Here is a 25290-nt window from a genome sequence, read left to right as displayed (position 1 = left end):
TAAATGGACGTTAAAACCACTTTCCTTTATAGAAGCGTTAAGGAGGAGATCTACGTTAATTAACCTAAAGGTTTTGATAATAGAACTAGACGGGTTTATTATCTAAATAAAGCACTTTACGGTCTTAAACAGTTGCCTTAAGTTTGGCATTAAATACTCTTAGAGTTCCTTATAGATGCTAGTTTTAAACCCCTTAACTCTAACTCTTTAGTCTTTACTAAAGGTTCTATATATATTATAGTCTACGTTAACAACCTCCTATTTATTAAACCAGATATTATTAACATTAAGATCATTAAAGCTTAACTTAGCGGACGCTTTAGCATAACCGATCTAGGCCCTATTACTTATTACCTTAGTATAAAAGTAACTTAAAATTAATAACTCCGTAAACTACGGCTTAGCCAATTCTCTTACCTTAAAGAGGCTATTTATAGCGCTAGTCTTTAGAACTATTCCCCTTACCTTACGCTAATAAAAACCTCTCGTCTTTAACTAGCGGCGGTAGATTATTAGGCTAACTCTGCGTTTAAGACTTAATACTAATCGCTAGTTGGCACCCTAATATACGCTATGCTTAGTACTTAACCTAATATTGCCTTCGCCGTCTCCCTTATTAGTTGCTTTACTTCTAATCTTAATAAGTCTTATATATAAGCTGTTCTTTAAATACTTTCCTACTTATACGGCACACTTAACCTCCAACTTGTCCTCTAAGGAGAGATATAAGCGCTTCGGGGGTTTATAGACTCTAGCTAGGCAGATGACTTGAAAACTTAAAGATTAACGTTGGGATTTATATTTAATATTAGAAGCGGTGCGATTAGCTAGTCCTTAAAGCGCTAACCTACGGTAACACTCTTGACCTGTAAAGTAGAGTATATGGCACAGATAGTTACAGTAAAAGAAGCCATTTGGTTACGATAACTCCTTTAAAAACTATCTCTAACTAACAAATCCCCTTACGCAACAATTATTTACGCTAATAATTAAGGTGCTATTACTCTTGCAAAAGACCCTAAGTTTCACGCTCAAACTAAGCATATTACTCTCCAATATTACTTTATTTAGGAGAAGGTTATAGATAGAGATATTAAGCTGGAATATATATAAACAAGTTAATAAATAGCTAATGGTTTCACTAAGGCGCTACCAAAAGATGCATTCTATGCATTTAGAGATGCTTTAGGTTTAGAGAGATATTAATATCTCTTATGACCTTCATATTGTTACCTATATTTAGCTTAAGGGGGGCTGTTAAAGTGGGTTCTAGTTAGCGTGTATTGCTTCTTGTCGGGTAGAACCTCTAACACTCTTCTATATAATTGTCGCTTCCCTACCCTCTTAGAAATGTATGCTCAATAAAAATAATCATTAAACTATACCTATTTTAACAACCTATATAGCTAGGAAGCTTCTTCTAGGCCACCTAAATACACCAGCCGTAGTTCTTTTGGTGTACCTTAGTGCCTTCTTGCTACCGGTTGCTATTCTTACCGTAAAAGTTATCTAACTTGCGGTAATTCCGGGTGTGCTTACTATAGTGTTTATAGCCAAAGATACAGTACGGCCGTAGAGCGGTTTTATTACCTAAGGATAGTATAATAATAAAGAAGCCTTTGCTAAAGGCGTAGTCCTAGTATTAATTAAACGCGGCGTTAGAATCCTTAAAGGTCTCACCATTATATAGCTCTAGAAGGTGGTGGGCGGGCATAAAGTTAACTACCTTTTATACTACTAGAGCCAGGTTTAGGTATAAACGGTAGTTTAGCTACCACTCTGGACGTTAAATCTTAACTTTTAGCGACGGCGATTAAAGCCATTACGGAAGAGGATTATTTATATTATATACTAAAGAAGCAGAAACAGCACGATATTTATAACTACTAGGGTTTAGAGTTCTAGGAGGAGGTAGAGGAGAGAACGACTCCTCTATAGAGGCCTACGCTGAGCTCTCTATATTCGTATACTATAGCTAGTAAAGCCAAGATGGAGTTAACGGAGCCTAAGGAGCCTAAGGAACCTTACGCTAAGCGGCTGGAGCAACCTGGCGAAGAGGGGGTAAAGTATTAAGGACTTTAATGGGGTTACTCTGGCGATTACTAGGTTTTTGTACTAGAGCAATAAAGGCAGTATAGGTAGTAGGGCGACGCTGTAGGAGCTTATTAAGGTTAGGAAGAGTCGAATCAATATTAAATAAAGAGCTACTGGCTATACTATATAGTAGGAAGTTAATATAGGCTTTGTAAGGTGTAGATTTGGAACAACTCTATAGTAGAAAATTTTAAAAAAACTTGCTATTAAAGTGGTCCGACTTCAGCGTTATATTTTTAACCCTAGCACTAATATTTACTTAATAAGCTATTTAGGACTTTTAGTCTATATAATAAGCTATTAATTCCACGCCTTAAACTAGTCTATTTACTACGTAATTGCGTAGATATTCTATGGTATAAGTTACGGTAAGGACATGCTTTTTTAAAGTTCTTCCGCACTATTGATGGCGGCCCGTGCGTGCATTAGTAAGCGCTTATTAATCATGGTTGTGTGGGATGATAGTGCCCGGAGACTCTCCGCTTTATATGGCTAGCGAATATCTTAAGGATGCCGCAAGATTAGTAGAAAGAGGAGCTTTATAATAAGCTTTATAACAGCCTACGCGTTTAAATGGAAGTCAAGGTAGTAGATAAAGACTATAGCTTCTAGGCCTATTATAAGACTGCCTAATAGTACACCTAAGGTTTAAAGCAGATAGGTAAGGAATAAAGTAACCGCCAAGCAGCCTAGGCTAGTAAGAGAGTTTCTACTAGGGGCACTAAAGAGATTAAAGGTCTTCCCCCTAGGCAGTCTCTAACTCCAGCACCAGCCGTAAAAACGCCTATTACCTACTTTAACTATAGTAAGCAAGGACACTATTCTAGCGACTATATAGTACCGAAGAAGATGGAAGCTAAAGCAATTAACTAAAGTGAAGAGTATAAGATAGTTACTAACTTAGCAGAGTTAAAAAATAAGCAGCTTTAGGAGAAGTCTCCTACCTAGAGCAGATCGGAGCAATTAATATAGCGCCTATATAGCTAAAGGAGATCTTAGGAGGCGTAGCCCTTATAACGCTATATAAAATCGCGCTAGGCGGCGTAGCTCTTAATATAGTAAGCCTGCTCGACTCTAGTGCGGGCGGAGAGGCCTTTATATACTATAAGCTACTGCTAATTATTAAGCAACAACTGCAATTAAAGCTCTACAAGATTAAAGGATAAGGAGTCACTATATCTAGCTATAATAATCAGCAGACAGATATAATTAGATAGCTCTTTAAGGCGAACCTAGTTATAGATGGTTAACAAGTCCCTATATAGTTCCTATTCTACAATACAGGCCGCCATAATCTCCTTATTGGCCGCAGGTAGTTTAAGAAGACTAGGGCCCTTATTAATTACAAACACCAGGTCTTAATATAGCGAACTAAGAAGAACTACCATAGTAGGCAGGACGTAATTATACTAAGAAAGGAGCTCCTACCCCTACTAATTAATAAGGATTACTAAAGAGATGTAGATTGAAGAGACGCACTGCTAGATCAAAAGTCTAAGTCTACCCCTTAACGCATCCTTAAACGTACAGTCGCGATCAGTGAACTTTAAGAGAAGAAGTCCTCTACTAAAATTAAGCTAAAAGGATAGGCTAAGCCGAAGCAAGCCAAGCAGACCTTATACGACTATAGGCATACTTAGAAGATTAATACCCAAGATACAATTAGGAAAATGGAAGACCAGCTCTACCTTAGGCCAACTTTACCGTTAAAGCTAAGAGCAAGGAGGCCTTTATCTGCTAGGGAGTTTAGAGCAGCAGATATCGCGCTACTTAAGGCAAAGAACTTCCTACGAGAAGCAAAGTATAAGGACGTAGTAATTAAATATACCAGCCTCTATAAGGTAGACCAACTAATAAAGAATAAGAAGGCTTAGGACGCGCTACTAGATAATAAGGAAGAACTCCGCCGGCTTATTTATAAAAAGCTACTACAGCCCTACTAAGAGTACGCTGATGGTTTTTTAAAAGCTACCTCCGATATACTACCACCGCATTATAAGGGGGTAGACTATAATATTGTTCTTAAAGGTAGCAGCAGAGAACTAGCCCCTAGCCCGCTATATAATATGTTATTAGAACAGCTAGAGCTAGTTAAGGCCTACTTATAGGAGCACCTATAGAAGGGGTTTATTGTACTAAGCAATGCACCCTTTATAGCTCCGGTCCTATTTACTAAGAAACTAAAAAAAGGGTGGCGATTCTATGTCGACTTTTAGAAGCTTAATATAATTACCAAGAAGGACCGCTACCCGCTGCCATTAATTAAGGAGACGTTGACCAGGCTATTAAGAGCTAAGATCTTCACCAAGCTAGATATTCGGCAGGCCTTCTACTATATACGGCTAAAGGAAGAGATAAAGGAGCTAACTACCTTCTATATAAGGTACGAATTATACAAGTACCGCGTTATACCCTTTAGACTATATAACGGCCCTACGTCCTTTTAGAGATTTATTAATAACATCCTTTTTGACTACCTAAATGATTTCTGCATAGCCTATATAGACGACATCCTAATCTACTTGGACGACCCGCTAGAGCACGAAGTCTATATTAAGAAGGTCTTATAGAGGCTTTAAGAGGCAGGCTTACAAGCGGATATTAAAAAGAGTAAGTTTAATGTTACTAAGACGAAGTTTCTAGGCTTTATTATTGGTACTAATGGGATCGCTATAGATACTAATAAGCTATCTATAGTTAAGAATTAGGAACCCCCTACCTCTATAAAAGGGGTGTAATTTTTCTTAGGGTTTTATAACTTCTACCGGGCCTTCTTAAAGAATTACGGCCAAGTTATATAACCGCTTAATAAGCTTATAAAGAAGAAAGCATAGCACCCACTAGGGGAGGAGGAGCTTAAAGCCTTTAAGTAAGTTAAGGCCCTTATGTTATCTAGCAGTATAATTAAGCACTACTTACCGTTCCAAAACACCTAAGTGGAGACTAATGTAAGTGATAGAGTAGTAGCTAGGGTACTGAACTAGCTGTAAGACGATGGGACCTAGAAGCTAGTAGCTTTCTTCTTAAAGACAATGTCCCCTATAGAGATGTAGTATAAGATTTACAATAAAGAAATGCTAGCAGTGATAAGAGGCCTATAAAAATGGCGAGGTTACCTTATTAGCCTCTAGTATACGCCCTTTATAGTTATTACAGATTATTAAGCCCTTAAGTACTTTATAACTAAGAGGCTGCTAAATCCACAGCAAGCCCACTAGGTAGACCTACTAGCTAATTTCTATATGCGGATTATATATAGGCCAGGCACGGCAAATATAGTGGCTAATACCCTATTATAAAAGCAAGAGGACCTAAAGACGTAGAAAGAGAAGGACGTAGCTATACGTACTATATGCTTAATCAACCCCGCCCTTATAATTGCTACACTAGAGGCAACCTCTAAGGACCCCCTAGTTGTAGCAAATCGCGAGTAGGAATTGTATAAGCTGGTTAACTAGATCCTCCAGGCTAATCAAACTAGTGAGTCGCTAGCAGGGTTACGTCAGCTAGCTAAGCAAGACTAAAAGGGCTGAAAACTCTAAGGAGGATTACTAACACGCTTTAGTAAGCTAATGGTCCCTAATATTAACTACCTCCGTACCTACCTTATTGTAGAGGTATACTCCTATTAGGTAACCGCTTACTTAGGCAAGACGAAGACTAGGAAACTTATAGTAGACCAATACTATTGGCCAGGACTACCCTTAGACTGCGATACCTACGTAAGAAACTGCAGGACCTGCAGGAGGACCTATATACCCAGCGATAAAACCCTAGGCCTACTACACCCTCTACCAATTAGCAAACGCTGCTAGTAGCATATCTCTTTTAATTTTAAGTCCTTCCTAATGGACAAAAAAGGCTTTAATAATGTCTTTGTAGTTATTAACCAACTAGGTAAAAGAGCCTTCTTACTACCCTGCTATAAAACTGCCACCGTAGCTGATATAGTAAACCTATACTACTAATACGTCTAGCGCGTATACGGCCTCCTGGAGATAGTCACATTAGATTAAGAACCCTAATTTATATTAGCCTTTATAGATAAGCTATATAAACTAACTGGCGTTAAGCAAAAGCTCTCTACGTCCGGTTACGCGCAAACTAATAATAATATGGAGGTACTAAACCAGTATATTAACTAACGCTTAAGGCCCTTTATCAACCATTACCAGGATAATTGGTTAGAGCTCCTCCCCTATATAGACTTTACATAGGCAATCTTACCGCATAAATCTACCGGCTTCTCACTATATAAGCTAGAGCTAGGATTTAAGCCAAGGCTCTACTTTAATTAAAAGGAACGTATATAAGCAACCTTAACACCTCGTAAGAAGCTAATACGATAAGAAGCTTAGGCTTTTGTATATAGGACCTAGGACGCAGTTAAATAGGTAAGAAATAACCTAGCGAAGGCCTAAGAGCGGCAGATAAGGCAAGCTAATAGGCACTATTACGAACTAGACTTTAGAGTAGGTAATCGAGTATATATTACTAGGAAAGGCTAGGCTACTAACTAACTAAGTATTAAGCTAGATAGACAGCTTATAGGGTCCTATAAGATTCTAGGCATAAAAGGACATTTATATATTATTAACCTACCCCTAAATATAAAGATGTTAAACATCTTCTATACTAATTAACTATAAAAGGACTTAGATAACCCCCTACCGGGCCAGAATAGGGAGCTAGAGGAGCTAATCCTAATTAATGGCGAGCTGGAGTACAAGATTAATAAAATCCTTGCTAGTAGAACCTATTACAAAAGGCTATAGTATAAGGTTAACTAGGTAGGCTATAACCTAGACAATACCTAGTATAACGCAGATAGCTTTATTGGCGCCCCCTATAAGATTAAGGCATTCTACAATAAGAGACCCCATAAGGCTAGACCACCTATACAGCTATTATAATAGCTAGAGGTATATTATAAGGACGTAGATCTAAAGCCCTTAGAGGAAGACAATAAAGTAGAGAAGGGCGGAAGGGCAAGACGGACAAGGAGAGCCTAACTACGAGGATCGAGGGCGATCCTCCTGGCTTAAAGGGGGGTAATGTAACGGTTCGTCTACATAGCTACTATTAAGGCGTCGTTAGTCACGGATTAATATTGTCCTAACGTTGCCCTAACGACCGAACACGTACATAGTCGTCTACCGCGCCCCTTTCTTTAAGCCCTTACCTTAGTCTACTTATAATATAGCCCCTTATTGTTACTTAATCTATTGGATTGCTCCCACAGAAAGCTAGCCGTAACAGTAGTAGTAGATTCGTTCCGCGCTCCGCGAGTAAAGTATTTACTATTCTTCGTACATTAATAATATAAGGGGGAAATCCGCGTTAATTAAGGTCTAGAATCCACTAAACTAAGGCCTACTCTTTAGAAGACTTTAACTTTCGTTTTTAAGTATTAGATTCGCTAAGTAGTATACGCCCGTAAAGACGTTCTTAAAGGCTTGTTCTAGGGATATCGTATAAGGTTACAGCCCTTAAAAGACTTAAAAATTAATTCTTTTAAAAGGCCTACTTAGCAGGAAGTAGTTAAGCCTCTTTTTGAGGTAATTAATCAGGTTGTGTTAATGTCATTATTGTTTTCGTGCGCAGACGCGTCTTGGTAGTTGGTGGGGTGTCGAATGACTAGTGTTGACGAATGACTGGTAAAACACGTTAGATATCTTCTTGGGCTATTAAACCCCTTAGTTAGATTCTTCCTTATAGGGCCTTTTATATATATTTTTCCGCTAGCCTTATTAGTAGTCTAGTAATTTACTATAGCTAAGCGAGAGATTTATATAGGTTTCTTAGCCAACCAGATCTTAGCTAAAGATCTAAATATCTTAAACTTCTACCAAAAGCTTTAACTTACTACCAAATCTTACCACTAAGGCAGCGATCTGTTAGCTAGCTGCAGTCTTATAGCTGACTAACCGCCACAACTCTATAAGCTCGCTGACTGCTTACGTTATCAGCCTCTTGGCAGCGACGCTGTCAGCGACGCTGACTCTTGGAGACACTGCTTAGTAAGAGCTTCGTAGCGCTCATAATCTACCTAGTATATAGATATAGCTCCCCTAATCCTATAAAGTTAATCATACGCCGAGAGGCCTTATTTGCTAGAGGCTCTGCTATCTAAAGTATTTTTCTGTTTTTTCTTACACATTTAAAAAGACACTTGCAATGGATCTACTTTCCATTTATCAATACCCAGTCCCCTCCGTTGCGGCTCTTAAATTACAATATACTGGGAAGAATATACAGGATGTTGATCCGCCAGCTGCAATTATCGATCGCGCAGTGGTGAGGGAAAACTGCAATGCAATGCTGCAAGCCTCGACGAGGCTATCAATAGGCTTTCGGGCACATGTCAAAACCCACAAAGTAAGTATCAACTTCTTTTCTTTGCCTGTCTCAGCCTCATTCGTCTTGGAAACCATGTGCGTAGATTTTAGCAAATAGTGGAAGATATTTCTTGACTACTTTCGCAAGTTCATCGCAATGTGCCGCAGCAGATATGCTCTAGAACCTAGAATTCTTCAGAGTTACAGCCATAGTATAAGTACCAACAAAATATTCCACAGTAGCGCAAATTCAACGTTGCCTTCTCTTTTTTAATCAACGGGCTCTGAAAGTCTCCGATACTAATAGAGTAGAGTATTTACTAATTTCGTCCTTTGTAGACAACCGAGCTGGCACGCCTCCAAGTTGGCGAAGATGTCCCTGCTCATTTCATTGTTTCTACTATCATGGAGGCAGAACAATTACTGCCTTACTTACTAGAGTGTCAGGCGCAAGGAAGATCAACTAGCGTAAGTTTCCTGAATTCGCGCAATGCACGGCCTTTTTTAACATTTCTCCCATTTAGGTACTTTATGGAATGCCCCTACCACCATCGAAAATGAAACGCCTTATTCAACTCGCCAGAAAACTCAAACCATTAACTGTCCACGTCCTGCTCGACCATCCAGAAACGTATGACCAATTATCCAAAGTTTTCAACGGTGGTCCCGAGGGGCCTTACATTGGTGCTTTCATCAAAATCGATACGGGCTATCATCGCTCCGGCCTTCATCCGAAATCTAAGCTGCTACATCAACTTATTGAGTGCATCCGCGCGGGCGAAATCAGATACCTGTTTCTAACAGGTTTCTACAGTCACTTGGGTAACAGCTATGGAGGAAACTCTGGCACCGATGCTCTAATGGGATTGATGACTGAGATCAGAGAGCTAAAGGCGGTAGCAGATGTCGTAAATCAGACAGGCGTCCGAGACAGATTTACACTTTCGGTCGGTGCAACACCTACAGCAACAGCGACACAGAACATGTTTGATTCCTTTGATGCCTCTAACATGGCAGCAAAAGAAGCAGTTTCGTTGATTGCGGCCGTGGGGAAAGAGTATGATCTCGAGCTCCATGCCGGTGTCTATCCTTTGCTTGATCTTCAGCAACTAGCTACACATGCCCGTCCTGCTGAGATACCGAAAAGTTTGCGCCCCACGAATAATTCAGTAAACAGTTTGGCTCCATTATCAACCGCAAACATTGGCCTTCGTATCTTGGTGGAAGTCGCGAGTATTTACAACGAACGGGACAAACCGGAGGCTTTGATCGCAGCTGGATCACTTGCACTAGGCAGAGAGCCCTGTAAGAGCTATCCGGGCTGGGGTGTTGTCACTCCATGGCAGGGTAGTGCCCAATCGGCGCAAGAAGCCGTTTTCACTACATATGATGAGGTAGGCAAGGCCGGTTGGATTGTTGGTAGAATCAGCCAAGAGCATGGGATTCTTGTGTGGGAAGGCGAAAATTTTGGAATGAGGGAACTTCATGTTGGTGAGAAGCTTTTGCTATGGCCGAACCATGCCTGTATTGCAGGTGCGGGTTTTGGTTGGTATCTCGTCGTAGATTCAGACTCGGTCAATGCTGACGAGATCGTTGACGTGTGGGTGCGATGGCGGGGATGGTGAAATTATGCCGTGATAATACAGTCATTAAAGAGTATGAAGGACCGTGCATCGGACATTAGAAGTTTAAAACGTATAATTATACTAGTATAAAGAGCCTGCGATGCTGAGAATAGATCATTACGAGCGACTATTAATATTTTGACCCTGGTCTTCTCTTTGGGCTTGGCCCTGGTCCTGGCCTGAGAATGGAGCATGCAATTGGGGAGGATATGACGGAGGAAACTGTGCTGGTGTTTCCCATTTCAAACTGAAGGCAACGCTCGCCAAAGTCTTAACTTCAGTCAAGATCTGTGATAACATATTTCTTTGGATAGCGCTCTCATTTAGTGCCCTCTTCTCGAAGCTCTCCCTGTCTTGACGATTCTTATCATGGAAAGCAGCAGAGCTTGTTCGCCATGTCTCTTCTCGTTCGTCATGAGCGTCTGAGGCAATCCGCCTGCACTCCTCCACCCAGCGGACCTGATTCGATAGTTGCTTCACTTCTTTGCCTATGGTGTCCGATAAGTTCGTAAGCCCGACATATCCATCATGTCCTGAAGTTGCAAAAATTCCTGCAACTGATGCTGGCGTTTCTTGAAGCCTACTACTGCTAGCCTCCGTGTACGAGATTTTGCTCGCCGCACCCCCTTGTTGCGTTGCCAATTGACCCAATTTCCCAAGTTCACACCCGTTCTTCTCGCGCCACTGTTCCCGCCATCTTCGCAAGAGCCGTTGGACGTGATTTACGCACTCCGTCGTATCTTCATGTATATCCTCCCTTTGTTTTGTGAATAGCTCTTCCAATTCATGTTTTGTTATCGGAGGCATAATATCTTCGTTTCCACCCTCACTGATTCGAATGCACTTCCTCGCGAGCGATGCGCTTTCATCTTGCTCGTCGTTGTCTGTACTGATTTTCCGCTTACGCCTCGAGATTATGTCCTGCTCTAAGACTGAGTCGGATTCGCGAGCAGTTGGCTTGTAAGAAGGCAGGGCTCCGCTGTCCGCAGAAGCACGGTCATGGCCTGCGCGAAGATGGCCATCCGTAGGTAAGTGTCCTTTCTTTTGCGCGATATTCACGGAAATTGGGTGTTCTTCTCCTTCCAAATCATGCACGAGCGATAGAATGTATGTTTGTGGGGTGGTGCTGTTGATCACCATCTCAATGCTGCCTTGAACATTGGCGGAGTAGCCATCGCGTTCGTCAAGCTGGCGTTTAAAATCATTTATTACCTCAGTAAGCTTCTTAGCAGTCTGCGTAACTAATGGATCGAGCTCTGCTGGAACCACACTGGCCAAAGGGAAGAGTAGATTTTCATCTGTCGATGGCAATGGTGTGGACAAGGGTGCAGTGTGGGACAAATCTGTTCTTGGATCGTGCAAGGATTGCATTTAATCAGATCGTGTGCGTAGCATTTAAAGAGGTAAGTGGTGGCTATTGTGCGGTCAATGATTAATGAGGCTTCTTCATCAATCTGATGTTAGCAAACGGTAGATAGATCCAGATGAAAGATCGTAATGTCGGGATAAGCTCGTGGTGTTTGGTGGTTTCATGCGACGACGCGGGTAAAGACACACAAATGGCCCGTAACGTTTAAGCGTCAGGGCTTGCATCGGAGAAAGACGCTTCAAGTCGCCCAATTCGGGGCTAAAAATACCCCCATCTGCATACCCGTCGACGATCATCCACTCAGCTCTCTCCGCCTCCAAAATCTTATCTCCTAGAGCTGTAGGGTATGGTCCGCAGGCTGACCAACCTCGAGCAACCCCCCAAGACTTTCTCTAGCACACCCTCCCACCTCATCGAACGACCCGACTCCGCATAGCCTGTCATCGCCCAGCTACAAGATGTGGACGGAACCTGCCTTTCTCCAATCCTGTTTTTGAGTTCTCCCCTCTTGTGGGTTGAACCCATTTGCCTGTCGTTTACTTTCTTTGAAGCGGGATTTACTGAAACCCACTATACTTTCTTTTCAGGAGCACTCGGATGAGTCTTGTGCGAGCAAATCCGACTTCTAGTCCAGAACAAGTCTGACTGCCCCTTAATCGGCCGATACCCTTCAAACACCTCCTACGACACTACAATGGCACCGCGGCTGGCGAGAGAACAGCGGGACGATTACTATGGAAACCCTCATATTACAACCACGGACTTCGACGATAGCGAAGATGACGCGGAACAAGACGCGCCACAGGCCATTCCAATACACCCTCTTTCGTCAATGCAAGGTCCCTTCGAAGAATCCATGCTTGACTCCACAGGAGAAATCAACTCTCCACCTTTCAAAGCCCCAAACATGAAGGCCGAATTGCGCCACCAGGTGCTATGCAAGATCGAATCGAAAGCACACGAAGTTGAGTGGAACTTCACATATAACTGTTATTGGAGGAATAATCCAAGGGGGAAATTTCATCCTCTCCTGAAGACTGTCGCTCAAATCACTTTTGGAGTGCACCTGCTTCACCAACATTTGGAGAGATCAGTCTCAGATGTGGCAGACATTCTTTTAAAGCACGTGCATGAGTTGGATTCCTTCCTCCAGCGAGCGAATGAGGATATTGAGAGCAGCATCAAAGACATGCTATTCCGTCGCAACTGCTTGAAAGTTCCAATGGAGCATGTCAGCGAGTTCGACCGCCTCCTGGAGGATCGACAATATCGGGCACAGCTCCTTGAAGGGAACGACACAATTGAGCGTACCATGTCAGCGAGTTCGACCGCCTCCTGGAGGATCGACAATATCGGGCACAGCTCCTTGAAGGGAACGACACAATTGAGCGTACCATCTCCCGAATGTCGCAGATGATGAATGACTATCTCGTCGACATAACAACCTTAAAGAACGCGAATAACGAGCTGGACCTATACCTGGGCAGAATTGGCGATGAATGGACGGAGGAAAACGAAGATGTAGAGCGAATCTATGCAGCGATGTGTGGGAATACCTTGGGCTGGGGCCAGTTCCTACAGAACCTAACCGCGAAGGCCGAGAAGCTAGGAGTGGTACTCGTACAAGTCAGCAGCTACTGCAACGAGATCGAGAAGCGTTGCGGGGCCGCCAGCAGGCGAAGCTTGGTGAGTTTTTTAAACTTCCATTACTATGTGAAGACTTGCAGCCGAAAGTATTTGAATGCTTAGGCAATCTTGTGCGACTAAACGATGGCTCGTTACGTTTAGACCTTTTTAGAACTCATATCGCCTTGCTTGGACGTATCTTTGCGCCTGCCTTGATTAGAGTTGATCTTAACTAAATATGCTCTAGATCGCAAGTAGATCATCCTCTCGGAACTCGAACTCGCGGGATGCGTCGCGATCCTTCCGAAGCTCATCGGAGAATAAGCCACTACCAACAGTACCAGGCGACAGTAATCCGGTAGTAATGGTTTCTCAACCTAGATCAGATTCAGCGCGCTCCACGTCTCATCCTAAATCCGAAAAACGCCACTCATACCTGAAGAAAGAGGCTAAGGCGGCAGGAAATGCGGTACCACCAGCTGACGATGGCTCTGTTGGGAAGGATTCATTTAGGGAGGAGAATACTGCTGAATTGGCCAAGTTTATTCGTACTACAGGGCCCTCGGCATCGAACGCTGCCGGTCTCAATAGACATGCTCTTGGAAAAGATACCAGATCTGAAACTAAGCTCTGCATATCTGGAGAGGAAGACTCTCACGACTTGGAAAAGGAGGACAAGGCTTATGGAGGAGGCAGGACACAACACAGTGCAGACCACAGATCACATTTGAAGTCTTCAGAAAATAGCACGAGCGATCTCAGCCCTTCGAAACCGAGTGCCCGTAAGGGTAAGACGGTTGCAAACGGCGAAGGGAGCCCTCCACTAACTGCGCAAGACTCTGCCTACTCATCTGTATCCGCTGGATCTTTTGCGTCACCTGCAGCTGCCCAGCCTCCCCTGTTGTCTCCTCGCGCTACTTTAGGTCTCTTTCCTAGTAGCATACCTCCTACGCCGAAGTTTTCTCCAGTTGGGCGGAATGGATCTGTCATTGATCTACCATCGTATACATCTTCAAACTTCCCTGACCAACGCTCCCGTTCACAGCTGGGTAGCCGCGGCTCATCCTCTAATCGTTTGCTCAAGATGGCGAGTCTTTCTTCATTGAAGAAAATTTTCACCAGGAAAAAAACCTCGCAATCCGGTTTGAGAGGCATTGATGGAATAAAAGAATGAAAGGATTATTATGTTGTTGGGCGGATTTTCAAAACCAACTTGCTTCATTTCATTCCCGTTATATACCCCTAGCTGGCGTCAGTCCTCATGGATGCACCTGATGTTCCAGGAACTTTCTAGCTGTTTCAGCTGCCACACACTACTTCTAATTTCTTTGCGTTTATAATGCGGCGACGATAGGGCGATGAATTCCCTGGCCACTACAGCGACGGCACTACGTCCTGGCGAATCTGCCGGTCAAGGGAGTTTACGTAATGGCGTTGGATAGGTTGCTACTAGCCACGATCTTTTAAGGTCTTTTGGCTAAGAGAGCTCATCTAACAGCGCTATTTGGCTCTCTTCCGGCTTCAATGCTCACTGTATCATTGCTGGTCCAAGTGGTTCTTTTGATAGTGTAATTTTGCGAAGTTCTAGAACAACTGATTGAAGGCTTTCTTTAAAGCAGTAGCTTGGATGTTTAAAGATTGTGCTTGCTTAGGTACCCAGGTAGCCAATCTCGGGAATGCAAGTGATGGCTGACGTTGCTTCCTGTCAGTCTTCAATTGTACATATCTTTCGTGGAACTTTTACCTATGATTGTAAGGTGGTTACCAAATTTGGCGGCGACATAAACAGAATCTGTGTCGACACCTCCCCAACTTTCTTTCACGCGGCGTTACCTTCTCTTCTACAACGTTTACTTCATTTGTTCAACATTCTCACAGCACTCTGGTGGAAGCGAGGACTGTCATACCGTCACGACAGTATCACTTTCCAAACATTCGTTTTCTCTCAACACTCACACTTCTTCTCACTTCTCCTCTGAAGATTTATTACTGACAGCACAAATATTCAAGCTACGAAGGCGGCACAATGCCTCTCACTGAGCGAGATCCAAATTTCAGCGGCCGGATGAGCAGGACATCCAACATGTCCACTGGCTCGAGAGGCCTTCAAAAGGGCAACCCGGCAAGGCCGGACCTTTTCTCCAATGCACCAGGAGTGATGAGCATGCTCAGAACCTCAACCGAGCTCGGGGACATTGGAACTCTTACGTTTGACTCTTCTCATTTACCTTCAATGCCACGGACTCCTCCACCTCATCGACGAAGTGACGCAGCGTCACGTCTTTCCACGGGTTCAGCACACTCGCAGACCTCCAAACGAGCATCCAACCATCACGCACAACCATCTGGATCCTCGAGTGCCCGTCGCTCCCTGACCAGGGATATAAATGTTCCTCAGTACTTGCCCGACACATTTTCGCTCACCGTGATGAGTCTACAAGGATTGTCACCACTGATTCCTCACGCACGACTCTCTAGAGATGGACGCTCCTCCTCAATGACCCACACTAGCCCACATACACGCTTTCAAGTCATCGACCTTTTGCAAGTTTGAGGAACCATGATATCATTCATAGACCTCGATCTCCATATCGATATCCCACCCGACTCAGACGCCTGGCTACCGCCCATCCTCTCCAGCAATGAGCGATATTACGGGGACACAGCCGAGACGATTTCATGGGCAGTCGTTTGTTTCCAGACTGAGGGCTCTGTTCGGTGCATCAATTCATTCAGATGAACGACACCAGATGCCATACCCGCGGGATCGTAATCGATCGACTACTTCATTCTCAGCTCCTCCGGATATTCCTGTCCATCACATATTCATTGGGCGCGCCTGCAGCAATCGCACACCTGCCAAGGAGTCCATGTCCAGTGACTCAATAAGTCAACGTACAGATTCAGACGCACCTCCCTCCGATGCACCCTCGTCAACACCACCCACACCAAAAGATGGTACGTCCATGGAAGTCTTGGTCAGTCCCACTGGTACTCAGGTACTCGTTGCAAACACGGACCGTGTTGCAGAGGCGGACGCACCTACTAGTCCTCTTTACTATGACTATAGCGAGCAGTTCGATCGGGAAGCACTATGCAATCAAGAGCTACAAGAGATTCCTCTAGGATTTGTCCATCGGATTAAGGCGATACGGGAAGAGCGCGCGACGGTTGAGCAGGCATCCATGGAGGTTGAAGTGGATGTGATCCGAGATATTGCTGAATTACCTGCATTAGAGGTTGCTGAACTTCCACCATCGCCTGTGCCGAAACGTATAACAAGAGACTTGATTCTTGCGGCTATAGGTTCAACATCGTCTACCGGAGAAACCATAGCCTCTGCTGAGGTCAAGACTTCTAACAAAACTGCCGGATGACCATGTCGAATCTTGTTGTGTGTCTGCTGAAGTCCCGATATCTCCTCCCTCCGAAAGTGCAGAAAAACGTCAAAGTATGATATCTGACGTTACATCAGGTAACTCGGCCTTGAGTGCCCCAGACTCAGATATTGAATTTGCAGTCAGGGACTCAATTCCAATGGCCAATGCGGTGGAGGAAGCCCAAGGTGGTTCTTGTCATGATGAAATTCAACAAGAGGTTACCGAACTGCCCGAAAAACCATCTTCTATCTAGGCCGATCATTCCTCGAAGGCATCTGATGGCAAATCGTTCAAGGCGTGTAAAGAATCCGACTCTAAATCGTGCAAGGTCTCTGATGGGAAGTTGTTTAATACCTGCAAAGACACGGTCACTCCAGACAGGGTTACGCCCACCCCTACTCCAAGACCAAGTTCAAGACCAAGTTCGAGGCCTGCGTCAAAACTAAGCTCAAGACCGACTTCTGCGATGGCATCGGCGTCTTCATCTACAGAGACAATTCCTCGGCCACCATCTGTGATTCCTCTACGCGGGTCGAGCTCTTCCAAGGAAGCACAGCGGACCCAAGCCGTTGCAGACCTCTTAGTACGTCTGTCGCATCCAAGGCGATTCACCAGGGAGCAGCCTATATTAAAACAAGTGGCGCTGGATAAGGTTACTGGACCCCCTTCCACTAATGCAAACCTGCAACCATCAAGCACTCCATGTCTAGTTTTAGAGGTCCAATCGACTCCTTCGGAGGATATTACGCCAGAGAGCTCCGTTAGCCGACCATCTTCAAGCCTATCTCCAACTCCGAAGGAGCTTGGGCGTCGTGACAGTAATACGACAACCCACCTGGTGTGGAATGCCCGAAAGCCTCTTCCACCTCTCCCCACCAACGCCATAGAACCCAGGACGAGTTGCAGGCTGAGCCAAGATGAAACAACCGATTTGAGGCTTTCTACCTTTCGGTATCGTATTGCGTATCTCCCTGATGTCAAGGAAGACCTTCACGAAGACTCGAGTATCAACACGAGCGTTAGCAACTTAAAGTCCTCTAGCTTCAAATTTCCTATCACTCATCTACCGAGCAGAAGGGTATCAACGGAAGACTTTCGACTATTTAACCCGTGGAGAATATGCAGCCTACTCCTATTATGGGCCTTGTTCCCGCAAAGCAAATGTATTCGCCTAGGGAACTTATAGTGAGATTGACAACTTGACTATTCCCTTCGTTGGTGGGTTGACTCAACGTCTTTTGGAGTTCTTGCCTTCTCTAAAGAGGTTCTACAACGGTGGGGACAAAGATATGAATAACGAAAACGATATTATGGAACATGCATTAGAAGAGATCGACGAAGTTGGAGGCCCTGCCTTAAACTCTGTGCAGCCATCAGCGAGACTGAGGCCAATGCCTGTCACTGACGATGGCTTGTATGAGGAGATGACACACAAAGATGTATTGAAGTCGCGTCTAGTAGAACTTACCAATTCTGCTAAAGATTGCAATGCATCGCTGTATTCAAAAAGATCGGTTAGCCACAGTCGTCGTGGAAAATCTCCTTTAGCAGAATTCAAAGCTCCTATGCCAGCAGTTCTGCGTACGAGATCTCTCTCCCTAGGCGGTAACAAAGACCATAGGGCCTCTTTCGAGTCGAAGCTTGCTCGTCGAAGCTTACTCGTCGATCTCTCCGGTCATTGGTCAATTCTACTACTGACCGTCCACGGAATGTGGACAAGAACTACCCATGGACAGACAATATGCCTGCCATTGATATCAGTCTCCCTGCCCCAACCCATTCTCGTGACGCTTCCCAGCCTCGTGCATCAAGTCTTCGCCTTTCAGGATCGTCTGATGGCTCCTAATCGGATTATGGAGTCTGATGAAAGTGCAGTTTCACCGATTATGGGTGAGAGCGCTAGCTCCGGTGACTCTTTTAAGCACACTAGAAAAGCTAGCAAACACGGCATTCTTGGGTCTATCTCGCATAGAATTGGAATCCACTCTGGCCCCTCCGATGCCACCGGATATGCTATCGGGCCAGACAGCCTTCGTAACGATGACCGCAGTGTCGGTCCTGGCGACCGTTATCCCACCACCGGTCTCACTCCCTCTGCACTCAATCTCGAAGAAGTCCGCAGTCCCTTCTCTGACGACAGCTCGCGCAGTCAACGAGGTGGTAGCTTCCGCAAGCGCCTGACGCATCTGAAGGCCAAACTGCTTCCTGTCGCACGTTCTCATTCGGCACTTGAGAATCGCTGCTTGCAGAATGGAGATGAGTCGTCGAAAGACTTGAGGTTTGTGATCCGTCCAGGTGGCAGCATGCATACATATGATGGCACGGTCGGGATGTCGAGGATGGAGTTCACGGCTCGCAAAGTGGCTGAGAAGATCAAAACGCCGTGGTTTCGTAGTGGAGCTGCTTCGGAGCATGAGTGGACGTCGAAAGCTATCTCAGGAGGCGCGTGACTGGCTTCGAGACAGCGAGGTCTATTCAGGGACTTGAAACACAAGTAGAAGTGGCGGTATATGGTATGAGATTGAAGTAGATAGTGAAACAAAAGCTGAAGGAGGAAGTTGGAAGAGAGTGGAATATTCACTACTATGGTAATGGAGAAGGAAGAACGCCCTAGTGGCGCTAAAACATGGGATGACTCTATTGCGGTCTGCTTTACCTGCTGCAGCTCTTGTCTGCTGCATTTTCTCTTTGCGTTCTTCACCACCTTTGCGTTACGTCTTCCCCCTGCATCCTTGCACATGACTCCTTTCATCTGTTCTCGTCTTTACGTCTAACGCGCTTCCACGACATGTATCTTCTCCGTACCGCTTTAATGTCAATCTAATTGCGCTTCTCGCCGAAGTCCTAATTCAAATCAGAAATAAACTTTACGCAGATCCGTGGTTCTGAAATTTGTGTTCTTCCAACTAGACCCACAATCCATTTAGTTTTCCCCGATACCCTGGGTGGCTCTAACGGCCGGGCGAAATTGCCTGCATCCTTATTGCACGCTGCTGGAGCAAAGTTTAGTGCGTTGACGCACATACAGCCGCCACGCCGCGATCCAGAGCGCTGGAGTCAATCGGGGATAAGCTCTGGTTGGCGAAAGTGTACTAGGCGCGCACTGTGCTGACTGAAAAAGTTTTGCTGTACTCTCTGACCTGCGTGTGCATATATTCTGGCTGCTTTTGCTCTCTGTGTTCTGTACATTTCCCACTTGCGTTCACTGTCTGAAGCAATCCCACACATGCTTACCACAATCGCAGCAGCTCCAGCAGCCACACCAGCTCAGCAGCAGCAGCAACAACAAAAACAACAACAACAACAACAACAACAACCATAATGCCCCCCAATCAAATCCCCCACCGCCGCTGGTCCTGGCTGAAATCCCTCAAGGGCCCAGGGAGAGCCCGCGCCGCCTCCACCACCGCGCCCGACGCCTCCGCCTCGCGCCCGACCACTCCCGCCACCACAGCAGAGCTCCTCCTCCCCCTCCTCCTCCTCCACACCCACCGCCACTCCCTCAGCCACCTCTTCTCGCGCAAGAGCTCCTCCTCCTCGCGCAAAGCCAGCACCTCAACCTCGCAGACCACGCCCTCGGGCTCGCCCTCGCCCCCTCTCCTCCCCTCCTACGTCCCAGAACCCTTCCCCTCCCTCGAGGACCCCGCCTTCCCGTTCGGCGCGCCTGCGGCGCCGGGCAGCCCGCGCGGCCGCAGTCTAGGCAGCGTAAAGGGCCGGCGGCGGCAGCGGGAGTGGGAGCAGGAGCTGGCGCAGGAGCGGGAGGAGGCGGAGTGGGCGCGGAGGGAGCGCGAGGTGGTGTGGTGTCTAGGGCTCGAGCGGGAGGCGCCGCGGATGCGGTTCGAGAACGTGGATTACAAGGCGAAGAAGGTGGCGGCGCGGGCGAAGAGCATGGAGGAGAAGGAGAGGCGGGCGCGGGAGGGGGAATGGATGGAGGAGGAGCAGGAGCAGGAGCAGGAGCAGGAGCGGAGCGGGGCGGGGGACGTGTCGGATGAGGGGGTCATGTGGAGGAGGGAGAGTGGGGCGAGCAGGCGCAGCTGGTCGTTGGGTTCGTTGTATGATGTGTTTATGGATGAGAGTGAGTTTGGGTTTTTGGGGGCTGCGCCGCTTTGAGGATGAGGTCCCTGGGGGTTTTCACGTGGCCTTCTGGGCGGCGGCGGTTATGGCTTTTCGAGCCTTGGGTCGTTTCATGGAATAGATGGGTATGCGACGACACTTTTGTGGGGGTCGTGGACGGCTACAGCATGATTATGACATTGTTTTACGGGGTGCTTTAAAAAAAAAGGCAGATTTTGGTCAAGGTGGTTCTTGCCATGATTATGACATTGTTTTACGGGGTGCTTTAAAAAAAAAGGCAGATTTTGGTCAAGGTGGTTCTTGCCATGATTATGACATTGTTTTACGGGGTGCTTTAAAAAAAAAGGACGATCTGGGTATCAAAACACGGCACCTCCGATGATAAAGACACGTTCTTCTTCACGCCTGACCCATTGGATGATTTTATTTGCTGCCTGAGCAAGCGCAGCACGTGAGGTGGTTGCCGAAGCCACGCAGTACAGTTCGAACAGCGGAGTCGTCCACGCGAGGCTGATATGGGTGGTTGAAGTACTATGATGGATTTTGAGATGCGTAGGACGAGTGTGCATATGAGTATGCAGCGTATTGTACAAGTTGAGCAGTCTATGATCGGTGGGTTAGCAAACATCATTGCTTCCGTGGAACATTGCTTATTTTGGTAGCATAATTATAAGGCCGAGTGCAGAATATGCGCCATATGAACACTTTTAACATAAGGAAATTGCCATATACATACCGCCTTCGATCTAGTGCTGTAACGAAGAAAGGGTCAAAAGATGGCATAGTGAATTGCACGTTCCCACGTGACTTGTAGAGAAAGTGGCGTAAAGGAGAACCCGGCACAATATCCGTGCATGAAGGGCGGCCTTTCTTTACAGCAGTGCGAATCAGGTCTATACTGCTGTTTTTTTGCAATTGCTGCAACTCCGGTCAGCATTTGGTGTAACTCCGGGTCAGGAGTGATGCTTCGGGCGGAGATAACGGGGATAGTTACCTCAACTAGATCATCTCGCATCTGCCTCAACTCGAAAAACCCCTCCTTGTTGGCGCTAATGAGCAGGATAGCAACCTCGTCCTGTGCCCCAGCTGATGATGCCGGCCGCTCTTGGACTTGCTTGCTTGGGTTGTCCAGATTCAAGAAGCTAACGTACATGTAGAGGTAACCGGTGTTGTTGAAGCCTGGGAGACAAAGGGGTATCCAGTTCTCACCGCCCCCTGCTTTGACGCTTCCGGCCTCGAAAAGCATATTAAAGATCAAGTGAAGATCGCCAGGATGAAGAGAGTGTTTCTTCGGCCTCACAACGCTGACGAGTTTCGCACTGGCTACTATTAAGCCGTAGAGCAAATTCTGACTCCTTGTCTTGAGTAAGGTATTATTAATGACTTGTCGATGGGACTTCCGCAGTTTCAAACACTCCAGTGCCGATAGAAGAGTCGACGGTGACCCTCGAGTAAAGCCATCCGCGAGTGCAGAGAGTAATGTCTCCGTACCCTGAAGAGGCCTGCGAAGGTCGTACGATGGTCTGTTCGAGAACATCCTCTCCATACTTGGCAGAGTTAAAGTGGATAGAATCTGCATGTACAGCGCATCAAGCTGTGAACGTAGCTGGGCATCACTCTCTCCTAGACGAGTGATAGCAACGAGATTTAGAGGGCCCTTGGTCATGACAACGAATCGAACATCCCCAGCCGTGAACCCCCTAAGCACATCATGTGCTCCTTGGTAGAATGAAATGATAGTCTGCACCACACCGATGTAATTCGTTATCAGCTGATCATCGCCATGGCGGCTATAGATTGGCTTGCCGGCAGAAGACAGGATGAGGAAATGCTTTAATTTCGATCTCCATTGATTCATTACAGCTTCTACAGAAAGACAAGAAATCAGCAGGCGCTTATAACATCCGGAAGATCGTCTGACCTTCATTCGAGCCATCTGCCTTCATCTCCTCGACTTCATCGAATTCGTGCTCGAAAGCATCCTCAGACTCTGGGTCGTCGGGAAATATTCGTTCAGAGTGACCACTCAAGCTGCCGAAACGGTGGCCCAGAGACTTGAATATTGCCTTGTCTTGTCCATATAGCACCTCACCCAACAAGCTCTCCGCATCTCCTCCCATTTCAATTGTGGGCGCAAAGCTCTTGATGCTTGCACTGTCATCAGCCTCGCTCCCACTGCGATTTACGCCAAGCCCCAGATAACCCTTTTGTTTTGATGCATCCGAGGAGACTGTGTCCTTTGACTCATCACTATATGACTGGGTATCTGCCAGAGATAACTGTATAGTCGCCTTCGATTGTAAAGGCGGCCTTGACGGGTTCAAAGAGCCTGATGTTTGCGGTCGTCCATCAAGCAACTGGAGATTCTTCGGTCGTGGAGGAAGCGGTGGTGGTGTCCCTTCTCGCGAAGGCTGCTCTTCACCTGTAGATGTACTTGGAACCCTGCTCTGCTCTACGTCGATCATATGAGAACCGAAGTCCTTCTTGTCGATGCTATCGTCTCGTTTGGGTATTCCATTTGCGGAGTTCGCTGGAGAGTTTCCCAGAGATGCTGGGGTTTGAGGTTTCGCACTTCCATCCATAGAGGATGCCTCAGGTATCGAGGAACGGTCAGCGGTGGCAACAGTAAATCGTGAGCTGTGGATACGCCATGGTTGCGGTAGATGTTGAGGGAGATTTCTTCGATGACGCCTGTCGGCAGACCTGCCGGATAGCCCTCTCGGATAATAGACCTATCAGCTAATAGTATCCGGAGACTATCCGGATAGTCCCCGGATAGTCTTGGCAAAGCTTAGCAAAAGCTCTACACGAAGCTCTGCACGAAGCTCGGAGGCTCTGCACGAAGCTCTGCGTACGGAGGCTCTGCACAAAGCTCTGCACCAAGCTCTGCGTATGGAGGCTCTGCGCGAAGCTCTGCGGAGGCTCTGCAGCTCTGCACGAAGCTCTACACGAAGCTCTACACGAAGCTCTACACGAAGCTCTGCGTACGACGGTTCTGCGTACAACGGCTCTACTACGGAGGCTCTATATAAAAGCTTTGTGCAGAGCTTCGTGTAGAGCTTCGTGTAGAGCTTCGTGCAGAGCTTCGTGCAGAGCTTCATGCAGAGCCTCCGCAGAGCTTCGCGCAGAGCCTCCGTATGCAGAGCTTGGTGCAGAGCTTGGTGCAGAGCCTCCGTACGCAGAGCTTCGTGCAGAGCTTGGTGCAGAGCCTCCGTAGAGCTTCGTGCAGAGCTTCGTGCAGAGCCTTAGTAAATATCTTTAGCCTTCCTACTAATTAGATATCTCCTTTCTACCTTTTTATTTATGCAAAATAGTAAAAAAGAGAGGAGACCCAGCAGTCTAAATTTAGTAACTTTTATCTATTCCTTATCCTCCAGTTCCACGATCTAATTCTTACCCTCTAGTGCTCCTGTTGCCGCCGCTATAGGCTAAGAATTTTTATTATGCGCCGAATGTTAAGCCCTATAATCCCGCTACTTGCAATTTCTATAGCACCCACTACAGAACCTGTAGTTAAAAATTTGCGGATATCTAGATATTATCCGGATAGGATAATTTATCCTCCGCAGGTCTGGCCTGTCGAGCGTAGAGTGCGCATGGGCCCTTTAACCTACTAACACATTGAATCCTTGGCGCCCAAATCTTAAAAAAAAAAAACCACGCCAAAAAACCAGAGATTTCGACACCTGCTATTATTCAGATTATACACCCAATATACACGTAAGGCTTAAGTATATATACAAAATAGAGTTTATATACTAACTTTTGGTGTTCTTTTAGCAATGGATTAAGTTCCTATATACGTCCTACGCTTTTAATACAGTCTCTCTCCTTTAGTATAAGCACGAATAGTTTAGTACTTTCTTCTTAGCTAGCGGCCAAGTATTATTGCTAAGGAATGTAAAGTATATACTTAGATAGTATATAATATATAGAACAATATTGTTACGGGACACCCCCGTAACACCTTATACACGTCCACTGTTACGGCACTGACGCGCGTAACCTGGATAAGGCCTAGTCAGGGGGGTTCGCTTACGTCTTGGCTCCATGTATATAGACGTGTCCTTTCCACGACCTTCTTNTGCTCCTNATCTTGATATCCGGGTCAATAGACTACCAATTGTANAGGCTTGCATACGTTCTACGGCGCTCGTGCCTCGATTGACTGAGTCGCTGTGACATCCACCTGTTTCTACTAACTTAGCAACTAGAGACTAACTATAAGATAGCAATCTAATAGCAACCTATAGCAATCTAATGGCAACTTACCGCATTCTACTATATTCTACTAAGTTCTACTAAGTTTTACTAAATCCTGCTAAGTTCTGCTAGGACTACCACCTAAATCCTATTCTGCTTTATGCATATATTAACTAAGCAACTAAGTTTATAATATATGCCCTTTCTTCCCATTTTCCTACCTTCTTTCCTTGTATAACGTCTTGACTTCTTATACAGTTTATATATATAACTTAATATCTACCTTGCTATATATTATTACTATTACGGCACTAGCAGAACTTGGCAGAACTTGGCAGAACTTCGCACCGGCAAGTTGCCACAGATTGCCACAGATTGCCGTATATTGCGATTACGTGACGCAAAGATCTTATAAAACACCAAACGGCGCTACTCTTCTTCTCCTTTCCTTTCCCTAGCTTTAGATTCTCGTTTATAGATAATCCAATTATATAGGCTTGCGCGACCCTTTTGCCGTGCTTATGTCTCGATTAACTAAGTTGCTAATATTATCTAAAGCTTACTCTACTCTTTCTTCCTAA

At 45.6% G+C, this 25290-nt stretch overlaps 8 protein-coding genes across 8 annotated transcripts; 5 read left to right on the top strand and 3 right to left on the bottom strand.

Annotated features, from left to right (window-relative positions):
• Window positions 1-8271: 8271 nt before the first annotated feature.
• Window positions 8272-10057, top strand: K441DRAFT_684353 (uncharacterized protein; the record flags this gene model as incomplete). The annotated part of the gene is made up of 3 exons (XM_067651772.1): window positions 8272-8472; window positions 8772-8900; window positions 8957-10057. 3 exons carry the CDS (start codon window positions 8272-8274, stop codon window positions 10055-10057), a joined length of 1431 nt encoding a protein of 476 aa, XP_067508953.1.
• K441DRAFT_215928 (uncharacterized protein) lies at window positions 10003-11593 on the bottom strand. The gene has a single exon (XM_067640568.1). It carries the CDS (start codon window positions 11426-11428, stop codon window positions 10175-10177), a length of 1254 nt encoding a protein of 417 aa, XP_067508952.1. The 5' UTR covers window positions 11429-11593; the 3' UTR covers window positions 10003-10174.
• Window positions 11594-12120: 527 nt separating this feature from the next.
• K441DRAFT_684351 (uncharacterized protein) lies at window positions 12121-14226 on the top strand (the record flags this gene model as incomplete). The annotated part of the gene is made up of 3 exons (XM_067651771.1): window positions 12121-12657; window positions 12750-13112; window positions 13300-14226. 3 exons carry the CDS (start codon window positions 12121-12123, stop codon window positions 14224-14226), a joined length of 1827 nt encoding a protein of 608 aa, XP_067508951.1.
• A 1354-nt stretch (window positions 14227-15580) lies between these two features.
• On the top strand, window positions 15581-16560 carry K441DRAFT_215887 (uncharacterized protein). Its single transcript, XM_067640564.1, has one exon. The coding sequence runs from the start codon at window positions 15695-15697 to the stop codon at window positions 16427-16429; it is 735 nt and encodes a 244-aa protein (XP_067508950.1). The 5' UTR covers window positions 15581-15694; the 3' UTR covers window positions 16430-16560.
• Window positions 16561-17519, bottom strand: K441DRAFT_215888 (uncharacterized protein). Its single transcript, XM_067640565.1, has one exon. It carries the CDS (start codon window positions 17315-17317, stop codon window positions 16691-16693), a length of 627 nt encoding a protein of 208 aa, XP_067508949.1. The 5' UTR covers window positions 17318-17519; the 3' UTR covers window positions 16561-16690.
• K441DRAFT_215889 (uncharacterized protein) lies at window positions 17520-19318 on the top strand. Its single transcript, XM_067640566.1, has one exon. The coding sequence runs from the start codon at window positions 17722-17724 to the stop codon at window positions 18880-18882; it is 1161 nt and encodes a 386-aa protein (XP_067508948.1). The 5' UTR covers window positions 17520-17721; the 3' UTR covers window positions 18883-19318.
• Window positions 19319-20622, top strand: K441DRAFT_215890 (uncharacterized protein). The gene has a single exon (XM_067640567.1). It carries the CDS (start codon window positions 19754-19756, stop codon window positions 20540-20542), a length of 789 nt encoding a protein of 262 aa, XP_067508947.1. The 5' UTR covers window positions 19319-19753; the 3' UTR covers window positions 20543-20622.
• K441DRAFT_652995 (DUF254-domain-containing protein) lies at window positions 20402-23156 on the bottom strand. Its single transcript, XM_067647451.1, has 5 exons — window positions 22428-23156; window positions 21501-22372; window positions 21243-21424; window positions 20811-21109; window positions 20402-20672 (listed from the first exon to the last, which is right to left on the bottom strand). The coding sequence occupies exons 1-4, from the start codon at window positions 23086-23088 to the stop codon at window positions 20866-20868; spliced, it is 1959 nt and encodes a 652-aa protein (XP_067508946.1). The 5' UTR covers window positions 23089-23156; the 3' UTR covers window positions 20402-20672; window positions 20811-20865.
• Between the last annotated feature and the right edge of the window lie 2134 nt (window positions 23157-25290).

Source organism: Cenococcum geophilum (genome assembly GCF_001692895.1).
Source record: "Cenococcum geophilum 1.58 unplaced genomic scaffold K441scaffold_4, whole genome shotgun sequence".
Lineage (NCBI taxonomy): Eukaryota > Fungi > Ascomycota > Dothideomycetes > Gloniales > Gloniaceae > Cenococcum > Cenococcum geophilum.
Note: the sequence above shows the minus strand (reverse complement) of the source record. Positions and strands in the feature narration are given on the sequence as shown.

Excerpts from the sequence above, each read along its gene's own strand:
- K441DRAFT_215928 (XM_067640568.1), bottom strand. The coding sequence starts at position 11,428 with ATGCAATCCTTGCACGATCCAAGAACAGATTTGTCCCACACTGCACCC.
- K441DRAFT_215887 (XM_067640564.1), top strand. The coding sequence starts at position 15,695 with ATGAGCGATATTACGGGGACACAGCCGAGACGATTTCATGGGCAGTCG.
- K441DRAFT_215888 (XM_067640565.1), bottom strand. The coding sequence starts at position 17,317 with ATGGCGTTGGTGGGGAGAGGTGGAAGAGGCTTTCGGGCATTCCACACC.
- K441DRAFT_215889 (XM_067640566.1), top strand. The coding sequence starts at position 17,722 with ATGAATAACGAAAACGATATTATGGAACATGCATTAGAAGAGATCGAC.
- K441DRAFT_215890 (XM_067640567.1), top strand. The coding sequence starts at position 19,754 with ATGCCCCCCAATCAAATCCCCCACCGCCGCTGGTCCTGGCTGAAATCC.
- K441DRAFT_652995 (XM_067647451.1), bottom strand. The coding sequence starts at position 23,088 with ATGGATGGAAGTGCGAAACCTCAAACCCCAGCATCTCTGGGAAACTCT. Across the intron at positions 22,373-22,427 it reads GGCAGATGGCTCGAATGAAG|AAGCTGTAATGAATCAATGG; the intron begins GTCAGACGATCT and ends GTCTTTCTGTAG. Across the intron at positions 21,425-21,500 it reads TGCGAGATGATCTAGTTGAG|CAATTGCAAAAAAACAGCAG; the intron begins GTAACTATCCCC and ends CCGGAGTTGCAG.